The 19321-nt window shown below is 52.2% G+C and overlaps 1 protein-coding gene across 1 annotated transcript; it reads left to right on the forward strand.

The window, feature by feature from the left end:
* Positions 1–865: 865 nt before the first annotated feature.
* LOC311324915 (uncharacterized protein) lies at positions 866–19042 on the forward strand. The gene is made up of 12 exons (XM_084457512.1): positions 866–2157; positions 2270–2357; positions 3398–4108; positions 4190–6679; positions 6805–6933; positions 14773–14882; positions 15862–16024; positions 16239–16410; positions 16540–16676; positions 16808–16950; positions 17110–17199; positions 17293–19042. The coding sequence occupies exons 1-11, from the start codon at positions 884–886 to the stop codon at positions 17183–17185; spliced, it is 5493 nt and encodes a 1830-aa protein (XP_084313638.1). The 5' UTR covers positions 866–883; the 3' UTR covers positions 17186–17199; positions 17293–19042.
* Positions 19043–19321: the final 279 nt, after the last annotated feature.

Below are 19321 nucleotides of genomic sequence, written 5' to 3' on the forward strand. Positions count from 1 at the left end.
ACCATTAACACATTGATTGTTTTAACTCTCCTCCTCAGGACAGGGAACAACATGGAACTCACTTGCATTTTAACTCATACTAGTACATAAGCCCTTCATACACAACTGCAAAACATCACTCAGATGACCACATTCCTCTGGAGCTGCTATCCAATACAGTTGTTCATTATTCACTATGTATTTAGGTGAATGACATGGTGAATGTTGCAAGGTTGCGTTCCTTGGGGGAGGAGTAGAATATCTAATTACTGGTGTGATTTTTTTCAATGGAATTTCCCTTGAAGTGCCATGGGCCTGACTTGGCCAGTAGCCTATTACTACACTATATGGAAAAAAACAATGACCCAATGCTGAGCACCTCCTAGGGGGAGGAGCTTTCCCTGACTTTTTTTTTTGCTGGGAATTGTGTTTCACAGTCCTAGCCATTATATAATAACATAGTGACTATCTGCCACAACATAAGCATGCTGTCACTGTCTTGAGCTGAACCCACTACAGGTGATGGATCTCTCCTCCTGTTTAAAGGCTCTTCTGCTCATGGTGCCACATGTTGGGTGGACGGAACTCCCAAGGCAAAGTTCAGAGTATTGGCCAGATATAGGAAGTACTGGAAAGCTAGTCTGTCTTCTCCTAGGCTCCCTGATGTACAAATTAATCCTGTGGGAGGTTAATATTTCCGATAGAGATATCTTTTTGAAGGCAGTGTATGGGTTTGATGAAAGCCAAATGTTCTATGGAACTAATGATACTATATATTTCTCCTCAGGTGCTTTAGAAGAGAATGGCTGCGCAGGTGGAAGTGCAGACTGGGGAGGTGGGGAGGACAGGTGGAGGGGGGCGGCTGCACCTCAGTCCTCTAGCAGACTCCAGCAACAAGAGCCTCATGGAGGGAACCCCCAGCACCCAGGGCTCTCTCATCATCAGCCCAGAGCCCAGCAAGCCAGTCCCTGGACCCAAACCACGGCTCACTCCCAAGCCTTTCTCTGTGGAGAAAAACCCTACCATCCGACCCATACTCGCCCCTAAGCCTCAAACCAAGCCACGGCCGGAGCCCACCCGCCCAACGTCTTACAATCCTGACCCACCCATCACTCCAAAACCGCAGCAACCCAATGTGGCCAGCAAACACAGGCCAGTATCGACCAACCCCAGCCGTCCGGCTCCTACCTCCTTCAAACCCTCCCCCAGGCTGAGCACTGGACAAACCACCAAGCCTGTGGTCCAGCCGTTCAAACCTGCCCCGCCCCTGACACTCGGGGACCCCAGCAAACCAACTCCCTCACCACCAGCAGGATGTCAGAAACCTGGCGCTGCAGGATTGTTCTACACAAGAAGCTTCAAGAAGCCCCCAGCAGCAGAGTGGTCAGGCAGCACCAAGCAGGAGGAGGAGCGGGTCAGAACGTCCTCCAGTACCGGGAGCGGCAGAGCCTCCATGACCCGAGCCAAGTCCACGAGCTTCCTCAGTCAGATGGGACGAGAGGAGGAGGAGGAGGAGCTGCAGAGGAAGGGGGAAGAAGGGGCTGAGGCATCCGTCACGCTCAGACCCCAGCCCAGAGGCTCCAGGCCCAGACCCGTGTCGGCCATATACCTGCCCCCTGCAACGGCTCAGACGGAGTCGCCGAGCCCCGCCTCCCGCTGGGCGGGCAGGCGGCCCCTCTCGGCCGACCTCACCTCCAAGTTCGAGTCCATCGGCCTGTCGCTGCACCGCCGGCCCGCCAAGGCAGACAGCAAGGAGAACACCCCGGAAGACGGCGCCCCGCAGCGCAGGAGGGAGAGGGAGAGGGAGAAGGGCCCAGACGCGGTCTCGGCTGCGCCACAGGGACCAGACAGTAAGACCAAGCCCGCCGCCGCCGTGACACAAGGGAACAACAAGAAAGAAGAGGAGGGCGAAGAGGAGGAGGATGAAGAGAAGAGTGGAGGCAGCATTAAGAGGCGGATCAGCCTCCTTCATTCCTCCTCCCTCTCTTCTGCTGGCGACCGTGCCATTGGCCAGGGGCCAGAGCCTTGCTCCCCTGTAGAGCCGATCCCAGAGGCCGAAGCACCGCTGGGTATTAAACAGCGAATCAAACAGCTAACTGAAGACGGGCCCCCGGCTCAGAGCCTATCCGGGAAACTGACAGTTAGGCCCCGCCCTTTGCCCCTTGACCTGACACAAAGGTAAGATCTGCTCATCACTCCAAGTCTGTCTCTTGTCTCTGTCTTTGTCCCGTTACGACTCCCATTGTCATGCGTTGTCTTGTCTTGTGTGATGTATGTCTCTCTCCATCAGGTTTGCCTCTGAGAGGTCCACAGACCTCAGTCCCTTCCTCAGTGAGACAAGAGACCGCCATGAGAGTGACATTGATCCTCAAAGGAGGGTAAGAGAGGTTTGAAATTTGTTGTAGATGAATGTAGATGATTTGGTGTTGAGTTACAGTGTGACCCTAGCCTAGTAACACACCTGCCTACTGGCGTCAATCAGTGTCCAATAGCGTTGTCATTTGAGTTGACAAATAAAAGGAACTTGGATAAATAGAAGGAAACAGAGGGTTGAATTTCTTGGATGTGTGCCATCTTGTCTTGTTCTGGCCTCCATGTTTGTTTTGGAAGGGTTGAGAATTGATCGTATTGGTTGATTCAACTGTTCGCTACTTTAATCCCCAAACAGTGTAGGAAACAATTGGTGCTACAGTAGATAAAAGCACTATTCACTTTTTAAAGTTCAGAGCTGTATTGTATCAAACAAACAATTTGTGCAGAAAACATTTTCTCTTGTCTGAACGTGCTTGAGCATACTGGGTAGTGTTTGTGTGATCACTGTGGTGAAATGAAGTCTGAAGAAAAATGAGGCCATTGAATAGGAAAGAGCGTCACTGACAAGGATTTATAAAGCTGTGAAACCTTAGACGGAACATTAGTCATCTCTGGTGGCTGTGCCGGTTATGAAACATTCTGGGCGTAGATGACTGGGAAAAGGTCAACATGGAGTGGCTTTGATTACCACCTGAGCACCACACCCTCTCATATGAGACCAACAAAGAGGAAGGGATCCCCTTTCTACAGACACACAGTCGTCTCTCTCAATCACTTCTCTTTCTGCTACTCACTCTTTATTCTCTCATTCTATTGTACTAAAACCAGATAGTATGATTTGTTCAGATACTTTCACTCTCTGGTACTGTGGATGTCTTGGTACTGTGGATGGACGTTGACCCCTTATCAACTTATCCTTACAGAGTACTTTATTGCAGTGTATGTAAATTATTAATGGTAATCCTGTGGGCCCATCTGTTTTTCATATTATCCCCCTGAAAGAAAATGGTAAATTTGACGCTCTCCAAATGAATTTGGGAACAGACACTGGCGATAACTTCAAATCTGAATTAACAACAGAAATCAATCGATCCTTCCTTCCCAGGGGGAGGACTCCGCTGCCAGCCACAGGGATCAGGGGAAGGTAGAGGAGGACAGCAGAGGACCAACAGGACCTCAGGAGCAGCCCTCTGAAGCCTCCTCTGACCCAGCAGCCTGGAGGACGAAGGCAGCTCAGCCAGCGGAGGGTGGGGCCCAGGAGGAACGCCCCGGCAGTGGGGTGCAGACCGTGAGAGCAGCCCTGTTTGAGAATGTGGTGGAGAGGCACAGCGTGCTGGTGGTGGAGGAGGAACGGCCACAGGGCCGGAGCAGCGGCCAGGGCGTGCCCAAGAGGACCTTCTCCCTCAGGCGAGGGGAAGTGCGGGATGATGGCAGCCTGGTCACCGCCACCTACCGTGAGCCCCTCTCCCCCTCCAGCCCACTGCGGGTGCAGCATTCCTTCGACACGGTGCAGTCGGTGGGGAAGAGCCGTGCGGTGAGCGAGACCGTTCCTTTGGCCCAGCTGGAGGATAAAGCCATGACCCTCCGCTCCCGACGGTCAGAGGCGAACAGGCCAGCCAGGGCTGATCCGGCAGGGGAGAGGGCCGCTCAGGACCAAGTAGACCTCACCCCGGCCAGCCGAGGAGCCGCGGACCCTGAGCAGACGGCGCGCTACCTGAGGGTTGGAGCTCTGCAGAAGTGGAACACCACTGCCCTGGAGGGAGAGACGGAGGCGGAGAAAGAACAGCAAAGGGAAATGGAAAGGGAGAGAAAGATGGTGATGGAGAGGGATGAGGAGGAGGAGAGGGTGAGGCAGATGGAGGCGGAAAGTACGATGCAAATGGATGTAGATCGGGAGAAACGGAGAGAGAAGGAACGGGAGGAGGCAGCAGCTCCCAAGCGTTTAAAAATGTTGGAGGCGGACGAGCAGCCGGCCAAACCCAGGGCCACTTACTTTGCACTGACCGGCCAGATCCAGGAGCCTGTTTCCCATGGAGACGACGGAGCAGAGAGAGGAGACATGGAAGTGCCCTTTGATGACTACTCTGTGAAATCTGGACAATGGGGCTCTCAAGGGAAAGTCCTGCCACTACGAAGAAACGCCTCTCTAGATAAAGCTTTTGGAAAAGGTCAGGAGCAAGACGAAGAACTTATGGAGAGGAGCCAAATACAGGAGAGAGACAGAGGAATGGCATGGGAGAGACAGGAAGCAATGGAGGATATGGAAATTGAAAAACAGAAACAAATTGACCTTGAAAAACAAAGGGAGTTGGAGAGGGAGGCAGAGCGAGAGAGGGAGTTGGAGAAACAAAGAGAGTTGGATATGGAGAGGCAGAAACAGTTAGAATTTGCTAGGAAGAAAGAGAGGGAGAAGCAGAGAGAATTAGAAAGAGAAAGACAAATGGAATTGGAGAAGGAGAGACAGAGAGAGTTGGAGAGGCAGAGACAGAGAGAGCTGGAAAGAGATAGACAGCGAGAGCTAGATAGGCAACGAGAACTAAAGAAACAGCAAGAATTACAGAGACAGAAAGAGCTTGAAAGGGAGAGACAGCAAGAGTTGGAAATAGAGCGGCAGCGCGAGCTGGAGAGGGAGAGACAGAGAGAGTTACAACGAGAGAGACAGAAGGAGATGGAGAAGGAGAGACTGAGGCTTCTGGAGTTGGAGAGACAGAAGGAGATAGAGAGACAACGAGAGCTAGAGAGACAGAAGGCGATGGAGAAGGAGAGACTGAGGCTTCTGGAGCTGGAGAGACAGAAGGAGATGGAGAGACAACGAGAGCTAGAGAGACAGAAGGAGTTGGAGAAGGAGGGACTGAGACTTCAGGAGTTAGAGAGACGGAAGGGGATAGAGAAGGAGAGACTGAGACTTCAGGAGTTAGAGAGACAGAAGGGGATAGAGAAGGAGAGACTGAGACTTCAGGAGTTAGAGAGACAGAAGGGGATAGAGAAGGAGAGGCAGCGAGAACTAGATAGACAGAAGGAGGAGAGACTGAGGCTTCTGGAGTTGGAGAGACAGAAGGAGAAGGAGAGAATGAGGCAGTCAGTGAGACATACGCTGGAAATGCAGAGAGAGCAGCAGAGGTTAGATGAGTTGGAGAGAATAAAAGAAATGGAGAGAAGACAACTTTTAGAATTTGAAAAACGGAAGCAAGTGGAGAGAGAGAGACAGCAAATTATAGAACTTGAGAAGCAGCGACTGAGAGAAAAGATGGCAAGAGACGAGGCAGAGAAAATGAGACAGATAGCTATACAACAGGAGGTGGACAGACACAGAGAATTGGAGAGGGAGAGAGAAAGACAACGCGAGATGGAAGAGAAGGTGAAAGAGGCAGAGAGAGAGAAACAGAGGGACTTGGAGGTACAAAGACAAAGAGACTTGGAGAGACAGAAACAGTTGGACTCTGAGAGACAGGAGCTGGACAACCAGAGGGCGAGACAGAGGGAGTCTGAGAGGGAAAGGCAGAGGCTGGAGGAGATGGAGAGAAGGCAACTCTTAGAGTTAGAAAAGCAGAAACAGGCAGAGAGGCAGAGACAGCAGATCATGGAGCTGGAGAAGCAGAGGCTGAGGGAGAAGATGGAGAGAGAAGAGGTGGAGAAAAAGAGACAGATCGCCAATCAACAACAGGAAGAGGTAGAGCGACAAAGAATGAGGGACAAGCAAAGGAGGGAGGACCAGGAGAGGGCGGACTGTTGTCCCCTCAGACCAAAAGTGCTAGACCTAGACACTGTGACCCGGGATGACCCGTTCTCCAAAAGCTCCCCCCACTCCAGTGACCCGTCTTCCCGGTGGAGGCAGCCCTCTCCCCGGACAGAGGAGCACTACCGGCCTGCCATCCTGGACATCGACTCATTCCGGTCCCAGGCTCAGTCCTCACCCACTAAAGAGGTGTTTCCTGCTGCCGGTATCCAGAGCACAGACCCGGTGGGCGGGGCGAGAGAGAGGGAAGGTGGCCGCAGGATGGTGCCAGAGGGGGCGGTAGGGCGGCCGATGTGGGCTCCCTCTCAGCAGGAGCTGTGGGAGCGCGGCCAGGGAGAGGCAGCGGTGGAGAGGCCCATGGCCGGACCGGAGCCCCCCAAGAAACCTGCCGGCAAACCCAGCCTGGAGCAGCTCCTCCTCAGGCAGGAAGAGAGGGCCATGGCCCCCTGCCTGGTCCCCGAGAGACGCTGGACCGGTGTGCCCAGTGAGCTGTCTCCCTCAGCCCCCTACCCCAGGAGGGAGCCCAACATGGCTGGATCTCTAGTGGGAGGCGCTGGATCTCCCATGGAGCAGGCTGCGTTCCCTCGGGAGGCGGAGTCTCAGGGGCCCGGGCCGGGGGCCAGAGGCCAGAGGAGATCCCAGGGTTCCCAGGTGAGAGAAAGACCCCACATAGAAACCCCCGAGGGGAGGTTGGGGCGGGATACTGTAGATCATTGAAAGACCGATCACACACACGTGGAACCACACGTTGATTTTGTCGCTCCTGTGTGTGTTAGGATCTGAACCGGATGAGGTCCCGCAGCGTGTCACGCAGGTCAGCCCCCTCTGACAGCGCTGTGGAGGGCTCCCTGTCCAGGATGAGGAGTCGTAGTGCACACAGAGAGAGGGACCGTCAGAGCTGGGGGGTGAGTCATCCCGCTCTGTCTCTAACACACACACACACACGTTATCATTTCTGGATCAGTCAGAGATGGATAGGTTTCAGAAACGAGCTCCTAATTCACTGTCATTATTGGCACTTAATTCTATGTTTGGGCAGGTTCTCAAGAGGGCTGTGGTGTTTTGGAAAAACTGCTGCGGTTGTGTTTGTGTGTGCTTTGCGTGCTGCTGTTGGGAGGGTGGAGAAGGAATGCGGTTGGTTCACTAGGAGAGCTCAGCGGAGTTCAGAGTGCTGGGAGTAATGGCGTGATGAGTAATGTGAATGGCATGGTCTCAGTCACTCACTCACTGACCTCCACCCCCTTCGCGCTCTTACGTTGGACCGGAGCCCAAATATGCTCTCAGGCCTGTAATTCAGGATTGTGTTCATGAAATGGTTAATGAGTAAAGGTGCTGCTCACTTCGACACCACCCTTGTTTGCATGGCTTAGAAGCTGCCATGTGAAATGGTCTATAATGGCGTTGATGACCCTTTCACCAGTCACCTGTCCAGTACCTCAGTGTTTGTGCTCCTTACTACTCTCACACTGCTGGAGATCCTTCACCGTACCAGTACAAAGCATACCAAAGACTAAGTGTACTGATGATAATGTGCCCTCACCCATTTGTCACTGGTAGTGAATGGAGTTTTACATCATCCCTCATTGGTATATTTATCTGGATGATGAGTAGGGAGGTAATCGCTGCTTTGAGAGGTGGCGGTGGGCAGGCTTTAATGATCACATGACGTCTACGTGCCACCTTCGCCATCTAGTGGCCAGTGCTCATTGTAACACTATACTGTATGAGAGCTTGAGCGTTGCTGTAATTGAGTATGCATTATTGACAGTACACCTTTTTTCCATGTTACATCTTTCAAATGTACAATAGGAGCGATGGGAATCAGCAGACGGTTATAGGCAATAAGGCATGAGGCATAGGACTCAGAGCCACTATATATATATTTATTATTTATTCATATTTATTCATATATATTAATATGTAGAGAGGTTTATAGAGACATTAGATTTTACTTACAGTTATCAGTCTTTGTGTTTTCTGGTGGTAGCTTGCGAGTGTATTCTGGACAGTGTTTAGAAAGGGTCTGTACGGATAAGCTCACTCCCTCTATCTCCGTCTTATCTCACACATGAGGTCATACTTGTATGATCCCATCCTTACTAATGCCCTGGTCAGACGGAACAGAGGGAGTGGTGGAGGAGGAGAGGTAAAGAAAGAAAGATATGAGCAGCATCAGAGAGAAAGCTATGGAGTTCTTCAAGTGGTCCTGCTTCCGGTGGTCCTGCCATTTACAGTGGCGCTGGGTGAGTGACCGGAGATTAAGAATCCGAGCCGGGGCTTTTCTGTGTATAGCAATGTTATGCGTGTGACTGATTAGGTTGAATCAAGCATGATTGGTTTATTAGCTAGTAGCTACATATCAATAGCTTCACACAAATTGTCCTCCATAGTGGGTGACTGTTGTATTTCAAATATGACTATGAGAACATGAGGGCAAGGAGTGGGAGCTTTGAGCCATTTCCTGGTACACGATGACTGTGCATATCTCTGCACCACAAGTACTGTGCTAGGCTAATTGTGGTGGTTTGACGGTACTTTGAATTGTCGCCCTCCCCCGGTCAGTTTGTTGGTGAACACTGAGGTGTGTGTGTGTGTGTGCGTGTGTGTGTCTCAGTCTCAGAGGGCTGTGGTAGAGAGCGGAGGGGTGTGGTCATGCAGAGTGGCTGTGTGATACGGCCAAGTCCAGTCTCCATCTGAAACAGATTGGGTTCAGCTCAACATTGTGACCAGGCTTCCACCAGGGGGCGTGTGTGGACTGCTGTGCGGCTCTGGCCCAGTTTGTTCTGAAATGGGTTGTACTCTGTCTGGGGTGCCATTGTTACCTTTTGGGGCTCAGAGATAAACCGCTCAGCGAGGCGACTGTTCACTCCGAGAGGCTCTTGAAAGGGAAGGAGAGACTCTCCGGGTCTTTCTGGCTCTCTGCATGAGTCAGGCAGACATTTGTTAAGCAAACTCTCTTGTTTGACAGCGTTGTGATTCCTCGCCCTAGGCTGTGTACTCAAAAGTGCCGACAGACTGGCTTACAAGCACACAATCTGCTCCCTCACACAGCCACACCTGTCTCTCTCTCTCTCTCTCTCTCTCTCTCTCTCTCTCTCTATCTCTATCTCTCTATCTCACGGGTGCACATTCCATATCTGTTTGTAGGCATTGCAACAATAACATAAAGATCCCCGCCGGTGAACTCATCCCATTCTCAGTACATGGGTATCACACATCACCATCTCCTCCGCCCCCTGCTGTGTCTCTCCGCGCCCCTGCTGTGTCTCTCCGCGCCCCTGCTGCCTGCGCTGACGACCATGCCTGGGAGAATTCTCCCTCTCGCAGAGCAAGCAGAAACAGGCAGGAGGGACACGGCACCGCAGAACATATATCACCCCCTCCCTCTTTCCACTCCTCTCCCTCTTTCCACTCCTCCCTCCCTCCCTTCCTGGCTCTGCTCTCTCCCTCCCTCTCTCTCTTTCTCCCTCCCTCCCTCTCTCTCTCTCCCTCCCTCTCCCTTCCTCCCAGCCTCCGCTCTGCTCTCCCTCCCTCCCTCTCTCTCTCTCCCTCTCTCTCTCCCTCCCTCTCTCTCTCCCTTCCTCTCCCTTCCTCCCAGCCTCCGCTCTGCCCTCCCTCTCTCTCCCTCTCTCCCTCCCTCCCAGCCTCCGCTCTGCCCTCCCTCCCTCTCTCTCTCCCTCTCTCTCTCCCTCCCTCCCAGCCTCCGCTCTGCCCTCCCTCCTCTCTGTTTCTCCTTGAGTGTGAGCCCTACAGCGCTGGGGGACTGGGAGCGGGGGACACTGGCGCATTTCTCCACTACCTGCCCGTACCTGCGAGGGGAAGGAGGGGAGGGAAGCAGAGAATGCTTTTGCCTCCGCGTCGTCTCTCCTTTGGAGCTGACCTTACCACAAACACGTCGTTCCGCTGGAGCCGCGCTGCCTTCTCCCGGGGGAGCAGTTCAGCGCTCTATGTCCGCGTGCCGCCCGTCCCTGTGAAGTTCACCGGCGAAGTGTTAGAGTAGAGACGCGGGTTCGCTGGACCTTCCTTCTCCGGTGTTGTGGACACGGTTGTCAGAGGGAGAGTGGCAGCTTCAGCTCTGGAGATCCACTGTCAGGTTTGGTGTGTCTCTGGGGTGTTTGTAAGCTCATAGACTTTGGGGGGGGGGGGGTCAACATTTTTACAGCATTCTTTTTATGCTGTAGGTTTTTCTGCATATTTTGATTTATGACGATAGCATGTGGATTTGTATGATGTAGGGAGACCTCTGCAGAGAAGATCGTTTCACTGTTGGGATTTGACGTGACCTGCGACCCGTTCATTTCTCGCTGCTACTTTTTTGGCGCGTAGTATGGTGCCAGGCGTGGTGATCCCAGGGACCCGTTTGGAGACGGCGCCGCGGTTCTTTTGCTGTCGCATTCTGTAGCTACCGTGATCCAGACAGGAGTCTGTAGGGCGGTCACGTCTTATCTGCTGGTCCCCGGCTGGTGAGCGTGTCGAACATATCTTGCCCCCCCCCTTGTGTGTATGGAAATAGATCTCTCACAGAACAAGAGAGCCCTGTAGGAGAGTTCACCTTAGACCCACATTCAGGGGTGGGGTGGGGGGGGGGCGGGGGGTGGCCTCGCCCGCCATGGACCGACGTGGAGTCCTGAAGGCGCCAGAGGGACCTGGCCGCATCGGCGCTGCCTGAGGGACACTGAGGGACACTGAGGGACGGTGGAACTGGACGGAGGGCCTGCAGCCCAGGCCCAGCGACAGTCTCTGCTGCAGTGCTGCATGTGTGAGGCTCTCTCTCTCTCACACTCTCACATACACACACACACACACACACACACAGCCCTTACTGCAGCATTGACCCAGCAACGCAGCGCACATCAGCTCTACCGACAGTCACACCTGGACTGCTGTACCTGACATCGCTCGGGATCGTCAGTTGGGACTGAACTCTCCGGTCTGGACTCTAGACTTTAATATCTGGACTCCTCTGAGCCAGGATGGAGTACCTGGGGGACAAGCTGACGGTGGCCCACTCCCAGGTGTCGGGCTGGATGGGAAACGTGCGTCGCTCCCTGCAGGGGGCGCTGAGCTTGGTGTCCGGCACGGTGGAGCACGGGGGTCGGGGGCCGGAGGGCGGCGCCGGGGGCTTCAAGAGGGCCGCCTCGCTGCGCTCGCTGGCCTCTCGGAGCCGGGAGTCGTTCCGCAGGTTCTCCGTGCGCAGCCAGCAGCGCCTTTCCCTGCGCAGACGTACCGCTCCCAACACCCCCACTGCCGTAAGGACGCGCACACACACACACACGCACGCTACCCATCAGTTCTGTCCATCCTCACTACACCTACTTCACCTCACTCAGTTATCTGGAAAGCACCCATAACCTGCCGGGACATTCTGTTTTGTTTTGTCGTTTGTATCTGTTCGTGCCGCGGTGAAGTCTCTCCCCCTCTCTCTCTGTTTCTGACCCTGATCGTTCTGGACTGGGTTGCTGCGCACTGCTGTCCGTGTCACGTTCTGTGTCCTCCCTCTCCTACCGTCTTCTGACACCGCGCTGACCCGTGCCTGTTTGTGCTCTCCGGCTGCGTCCACCCCCCCCCCTCCCAGGGGGCCTGCCCTCTGCCCTTCCTCTGCGCTCCTCCGTTTCGTCCAAATGGCGTCCCACTGAGGGGCAGAGGGGCCAGCCAGCTGCCGGAGCGTCGGATAGGCCGACCGAGGGGGAGGGACGCTCTCTCTCGCCAGGGCTCTTAGCGTGGGCGCCGGGCTGCCTGCTGTGGTCAGGGTCGGTCACGTTCCCCCCGAGAGCTTAGTAGTTAAGTGGACCCTGTTGGTAGTACCGTGTGGTTTCTGCAGCGCTGTATTTTGCTGAATGTCGGTGCGGTCTTTACAACTGCAAACATTGCAGCAGAGAGACTGAATGAATGAGTGAGGGATGTGTATGAATGAATGGGTGAGGATGTGTTTGTTCGGTTTTGGCCTGTGGCTGTCGGCAGTACCTGGGAGCCAGCTGGTGCTGGTGTGTCCCCCCCCTCCCCCCTCAGGTAGGTCAGTTGGCGCAGGTCTCCCCTGGCCTCAAACCCCTCGTGTCTTGCCCACTGATCTTAAACGTCTTAAGCCGAGTCTTTACCGACATTCTGTTCTGCATTCTTGGTTAAGCGCTGAGCCCTGTATGTATGTTACTCTTATGTAATGCAAAAATAACAAGGTCCTTTTCAGCCTTTGTTATTGTCAGAGGATTAGTGCTCATGGGAGCTGTAGTTTGTAGAATGTTATGGAAGTATTGTTATTGATCAGTGTAGGCTATGAGAGCGCTCCACCTCAGTGGATCAGAACAGATAGGAGGCTGGTAGCTGGGTGTGTGGTGCTGGTTCTGTGGCGTTCATTGTACCTGCACTAACAGCCTGGCCCGCATTCTCCGCTTCCAGGCAGGACCATATGCTACTGACGTGTTACATCTGAGCACTTCCTCATTCACAGAGCTGTGTGACTGACGGTAGAGCAGCCATTCACTATCCTCTTTGCAGTTTGCCGTAAGCAAAGGAAGGCATTCATAGAATTACACGACTTACTGACATGAACATTTTTGAAAATGGTGAGCTACACATTCGGTGGAGCTGCACAGAACTACAGGGGATGCTGATCCTAGTTTATTAGTGCCACAGACTTCAAATCTCTGACCATGTAGTAGGCTTGATGTTATTGTCGGGGGTTTTACGGGGGCAGGCCCGATGTCTGGCTCCGCTGCTTCCTCATGTGTCAGATTGTCAGTCAGTCTCCCCTGGTGATCAGCCCTTTCTCTCCTCCCTCCTTCCATTCATCCACTCATTGTTCTGTCGTTTCCCCTGACGCACCCTTCCTGTCCACTAGGGTGGGGGGGGCTGGCTATTGCTGATGTTATTAAGGAAAAGTCTGCGCGACTACGGCTCCCAATCACAACAACAAGAACCGTATTGGCCTGATAAGTTTCCTGCTCCGTCCATATCCATGTGTGCTGTTGATAGCAGGGCCTACACCCTCGCATTGTCAATAAGCCTCTCTCAGCTCTGAGAGTCGGCCCTTGTCATTTCTTATCCCTCTCTCTCTCTCGGGCTGCTATTGTATGATTGATAGGTAAAGTGGTAGCCTTAGGAGAGGCATGCACTAAGTGAGGGTGTGTTTAGGTGTGCTACAGTTGAATCAGTCACTTACACAATGGTCAACAGCTGTTTGAGGAATTCAGATTACCATTACAGGGCCTGCTTGTTCAATGCTTAGTCCTGTCAATTAGCGGGTAGCCTCCTGTTTTTAAGCTATGCTGGACGCGGGGCGCCCCGTTAGCTCAACGGGCTGGGGCGCTTACCATGTAAAGGCTAGTCCTTTCTGCAGCGGTGTGGGTTCGAATCCAGACCGCGCCCTTTGCTACATGTCTCCCCCTCTCTCTCTCCCACCTTTCCTGTCTGTCACCTACACTGTCCTGTTGTAATAAAGAGGAAATGCCTTAAATATATATATATATATATATATATATATATATACTGTATGCACACCCCAACCCCCTCCCCCTCCCCTCCGGTCTGAAATTTATGAGGGGTAAAGATGTGCGTGTGACCAATATGAGATGCAATTCCCCTTTTCAAGGGATAAATGATCCTAGCTTACAAATGGGAAGTCACTCTCCTCAGCTTGTTGGCTTGTGAGTCATTGCTGTTGTGGCCATAGTTCAGTGTGTTGCTCAGTGAAGCTCCATCGATACGGTGGCCGTTGGAGTGCTCTCTCCCTGGCCTAGCCCCGTCTCTGTGGAGGGCCAAGGCATGGGGCTGGATTAACACGCCTAGACACTCGACCGTCAGCCCACCAGCTAGCCCCAGGCAGAGGTCATGTGACCTGCGTGTTCCTGCCCATTGCTCTCAGGGTTTGATTACAGTAGAACAAGACCCTGGGATGTAAGGCCATCCATTTTAGGGGGCTTAAAGCCTTGAAACGAGAATCTACTTCAGTACGAGTGCTTTCTCACATGAAGGGAGTCCTACCCTGAATCCGGTTCACTTGTTCTCCTTGGCTTTCTTGTTATCCTGTCAGGAAATGCATTGATGAACAATGACATCCTGTACTGTTATTGTTCTCTCTCTCTCTCTCTCTCTCTCTCTCTCTCTCTCTCTCTCTCTCTCTCAAAAGGTCACCGTCTCAAAAGGTCAACCAAGTGATGTACAGTACATGTACAGTACAGTGTGCAGCTGGACCCCCATATTCTGTTGTATGTGGCTGTGTGTGTGCGTGCGCGCGCGCGTGTGCGTACCCTTGTTGAGAGCATGGCTGCATGCTCAGGAGGAGCAGTGTGTTTTTAGGACAGTGTGCCCTCTGTAGCAGCCTCATTAAAAGAGGCACGGTTCAGTAGACGGCAAACACCCACACACACTGGCTCACCAGTCCCCCCATCCCCATCCCTGTCCCCACTCCCATGAGCTCATCCCATTACCCTTCATTATCCGTCTCACACACACCGCTGCTGGCCACTCCGCCTCCTCCACACAATACAGCGTTATCTGGAGCTCGCTCAGCTGCCCCTGGCTGTCTGCAGAGTCGCCCCATCCGTCTGGGCACCGGGTCCCTGTCCGGGAAACGCCCTGGGAACCACGGAAAGACCCCAAGAGCCAATGAGAAGCTCTGCGTACCGATTCCGTTTGACTGTTCTGTCATCTTCAGTTTTTTTTTTTTTTTTTTTTTACTGTACCTCAACTCTTTGTCCATCCTTCTCTCTCTCTCTCTCTCTCTCTCTCTCTCTCTCTCTCTCTCCTAGGAGCCACAGAAGCAGAGTGGTGAGGAAGAAGGAAAGGAGACAGACACACTGGTCCATGAGACAGACAGTCAGTACGGCACCTGGGAAACAGGCCTGCGCACCGACGATAGGTACACACACACACACACACACACGAAATCGAACTGCACCTGGTGTTCTCCTTTTTTAGCACTGCTTCGCTTACAGGGCAGACGTTTTGCTGATTCATTCTCACCTCTGAATATACAATCCTCAACGGTTTGATGTGCAACTAAACACCAGCCGGATCAATAGGTAATATCACATGGATGCAGCGAGAGCAGAGCTGTGCGCGGTCATGTCTGCTCTCCTTCAGCAGCACTGACCTTTAGACAAAGTCACTATCTTCTAAAAACGGTACAGAGTTGGCCTCAGGCACTGGTTCTCTGCTCCTCCTGCTGGTGGAGAGCTGCTCTATCACATTATACCCCATTGAGGTTGAAATAGAAATAGGCTATCATGATGTCTCTAGCTACATACTGTGGAGTCTGATGTATCTGGGTACTTATTGTAGAGATTGCGGTCTTGGCACTTACTACACCCCTGCAGAGACAGAGGTAGAGCTTTGAGTTCTACAGCAGCAGTCAAAATGGCCCTAGTTCTCTCTCAAAGCCGTGCACTACTGCCCTCCTGTGGCCATGGGAGAGTATCACAGCAACCTCGACTAGACCCCATAGAGTTGGAAATCAAAAGTTTTCACTTTGGGGAAATAAAGTTTAAGAAATCAGTTTCTCAGTGTGTGAATATTGATACCTTCAGGTTCGTTGTTACACAGGTCATAGTAAACCCAACAGTCTTAAGTAATTATCTTCCCCAGTTTACAGGGGTCTGCCTGTGACTCAGTGCTTTTGGACTCTGTCCGGGTGAGGTGCATGAATCCTCCAAATTGAACACACTCATTACAGCCAGACATGTTCAGACCGGAGAATGACTCAGACACCGCAAGACACTCTTGACTAGTCTTGGCCAAGCTCTGAACACAACGAAGGCTGCACTGTAGTTTTAGAAGGGTTTTCAGGAATATTCTTCTAATGTTTTGTTTGTCGTCGTCTGGCCTTTTATTCCGCGCAGCCTGACTCCTGCCACGCCCTCCTCGGAGAGCAACCTGACCCTGTCGCCTCGGAAACCCACTCCGCCCCACACGCCATGGGAACCTGCCCCGTCCGGCGACGTTGACCCTCCAGACGGCCACCCCCTGGCCGAGCCGGAGAGCCAGCCACTCCCCTTCCCCGAGGTAGATCCGGCCTCCAAGTTCATGTCGACGCCGAGAGCTCTCAGCTACTTCTCGCTTGCTGTTCTGTTCTTGCTGTTCTGTTGGCCTTACTTTTAACAATCACTTCACTTCGTGTTGATGCATTGTCCTTTCTGTGTATGTGTGTCTGTGTGCGCGTGCGTGTGTGTCTGTGTGCGTGTCTGTGTATGCGTGCGTCTGTGTGTGTACACACCAGGCCTCCACCCCCCTGCTTGACTCCAGCGCGCTGCGCTCCAGAGCTCAGCTGGGTAAGATGCGGGGCCCGCGGTCCCGGCCCTCCAGGGCGGTTCGGCAGAGTGCTGCTCTGGCTGTGCTGCCGGAGGGACAGGCTGGTTCCGCTGAGGACTGGCGCTACCGCGACTCCACAGGTCAGAGTCCCGGCCGACCGCAGCCGCTCAGCACAACACATCCCTACAGGGGCCACCTTGGGCTGGAACGAGCACCATCTGCCCAGTAATACTGGAGATGCTGATAATGTCCTCGTTCTCCCTCTGCAGAGGAGAAGGTGCCGGCTAAGCAGGAGGACTCGGACTCGGAGGAGCAGCAGCAGGCCAGAGGAGCAGACCCCCGCTCTGCGGCCCCCCAGCCCCAGAGAGTCGCCCTCTTCCCCGGGATGGACCCCTCTGCTCTCAAGGTGAGACACCGGCAGGTGTTGCAGGAGCGCGTCCTTCGCCTACGAATCGTAACGCCGTCAGCCACACGCGGACATGGATACTGGTCGTCTTATGCTTGTACCGGTGGTCTCCCACTCTGATCCCCCCCCAGGCCCAGCTCAAGAAAAGAGGCGACTCGGACAGTGTGACAGACGGACTTGCCCCCACTCCGTCCCAGCTGTCTCGCACTCCGAAATCTCCCTTCCTGCCCCAGGCGTCCCGTGTGCTGCCCCCCCCTGGTGGGAAAGAGAATGGGTAAGGAAGAGAGACCCTCCTCTTCTCCCTCTAGTCCTCAACCTGTGTCTAGCAATTAATTTGAACCCCAGTGATGCTTTAAGCATGTACCTGTCCTAGTAATGAACTGCCATCTATATGCACATGAATGATTATGTTGTCTGTTTGCATTCTACGCAGGGAGGAAGCTTCTCCCCAGTGGCTGAAAGAGCTGAAGTCTAAGAAGCGCTTGAGTCAGTATGACAATGACAGCTAAGTGTGAATGAGCAGGTGAGCTCGCTCGCTCTTTCTCCAGTCATGTTTAAGTGTGCCTTGCTGACACCTGTGTTGATGATTTTCTGTTTGCCTTTTGCCTTTTTGCAGATTGCCTTAAAACAGAAGAATCTGTTGGAGAATTTAAAACAGAAGCCTTAACCTTTGACCCTGAGACGATGGGATTTCTGCTGCTGATGTTGTCTTTGTTTTTCATTCATTTGTTGTTTTTTTTCATTCTTTTCCTGCCTGGGTCATATACATGTGCATGGTGCCTTTTTCTTGAAAATCTGGGTCTTCTGAAAGTGATAAGCAAGGGAAAACATCTGGCTGCTCTGCTTGTCCATTTCACTGCTAGCTCTGGACCCTGCGTGTCAGAGGGACTTTTACCCAGACACTTTACCCTCTCTCATGCCAGGGACACAACAGAAGAAGAGGAACCTATTATTTCCTGTCAGGTTGAATTTCAGGAATGGTTAACTTGTGGGACCACATGCCTCCTTACCTGGAAGTACTTCATTACAAGCTGGAGGGCAGTATAGAATCTCCATAACATCTTTTTTTTTTATTAAGTTTACTCTTTTAAATGTTATTTCCTTTGAATTAAATGTATCAATGTATCTGTCAGTGCAGGGTTGTTGGTGATAGTCACACAAGCATTGCCATAGGACAACATTTCTGATTTTTCTTTATTGATCATGGAGAACACAAACACTGCTGAACTGATTGTCAGCCAGACTGTATATTATGTTAGTATCTGTAATCATGAAATGCTATATTTGTATCTTTGCTGATTTGAGAAACTAAATGGTAACTGGGAAAAAAGCTAGTTTTCTACAGAGAGACGTGGTATCACTACAAACAGAGGCTCCTAAACCTCCTATTCTGGTTCACTAGGTGACCTGTGTCACCCATCATGTGACTGCATCCAGTCATTGCTAACTGCTTTATAGAGATGTATGATTTGGGTTCAGTGTATTGTCAATCATGTCTAAATATGTTTCTATTTGTGGAAGAAGGGAGGGCGAAGGTTGGTGTCTACTACACACGCGCACACCCACTCAACCTAGCATGAAAACACTAATCAGCCTGGCTTTCCTCCTTTGACTTCCCTGTACCTCTTCAGTGTCAGATCAAAGTGTGTGATAGTGATGAATGAGTGAGAGAGGGTTGCAAGGACAATGATTTAACAGTAAGTGTTACCTATGAGCCATACATTCAATCTGTACTCCTTGGCTTCTGTTCGGTCAGGATGTTTTATAACTAATAACGTGCAAGGGTGTGCATACGTAATCACTTCACTCCCACACTAAGTTTTCCTTAAACGTAGCCGAATGGCTCTGTCGCGCAGGGTAGATCTAATCTCTGAGGAGGTGTGATCAGCAGTGGGAGGCGGATGCTCGTACTCCGTCACGGTCCCACGGTGACCTTGATCTGCACAGCGGTATGGATGTGGGAATATGGCCGACACTACTCCAGTGGGGAACGTGAGCTCACAACATTGTTGGAAATGAGTGTTCATTTTGTGACCTGTTGTGCTGCACCAGGACCCGGTACTGTCGGTACCGGTTGTTCTCAGAGCTCAGAGCCCACTCGGGCCGTTCCCTTGACCACACTAGCCATACATCCACCCTCATTCTACTTCCATGAAGCACTTTGTCACTTGATGCACTACAGCACTGGCCTGTACTCTCCTGCTCTCCCGTCATGTCTGCCTTCTGCAGATCGGTGGGCTCTAGTTCCAATGCTAATGCAATGTAAATTAATGTGGTGTTGATTGAATCTTTGGAGTCCCCATGGTGTGTCTGTCTGTCTATGACACTTTGTCACGAGTTTTGTCAGTTTGAGGGTTTATTTTTTATCTCTGTCTCTTCGTTGTTTTTTTTATTTGAAAGTAAAAGACGTATATTGCACTGTGTTGTAAGGCCAGTGTTCAAAAGTGTAAATTCTTAATAAAATGTAACGAGTTGAGATTCTTTGGTTTTTGTCTGTTATTTGGGGTACATGTTCCTCCTGCACGTGCACCCTAATCTCAGCTTTACTCCATCTCCCTTCTCCAGGTCATGTAGTGCTTGGTGGATCAGTGGGAGATAAAGGTTAGGGGTCAGTAACTGAAGACCTAGGCTGCAGGCTGGTTTAA

This window comes from Borostomias antarcticus (assembly GCF_949987555.1).
Source record: "Borostomias antarcticus genome assembly, chromosome: 23".
NCBI classification, from domain to species: Eukaryota; Metazoa; Chordata; class Actinopteri; order Stomiiformes; family Stomiidae; genus Borostomias; species Borostomias antarcticus.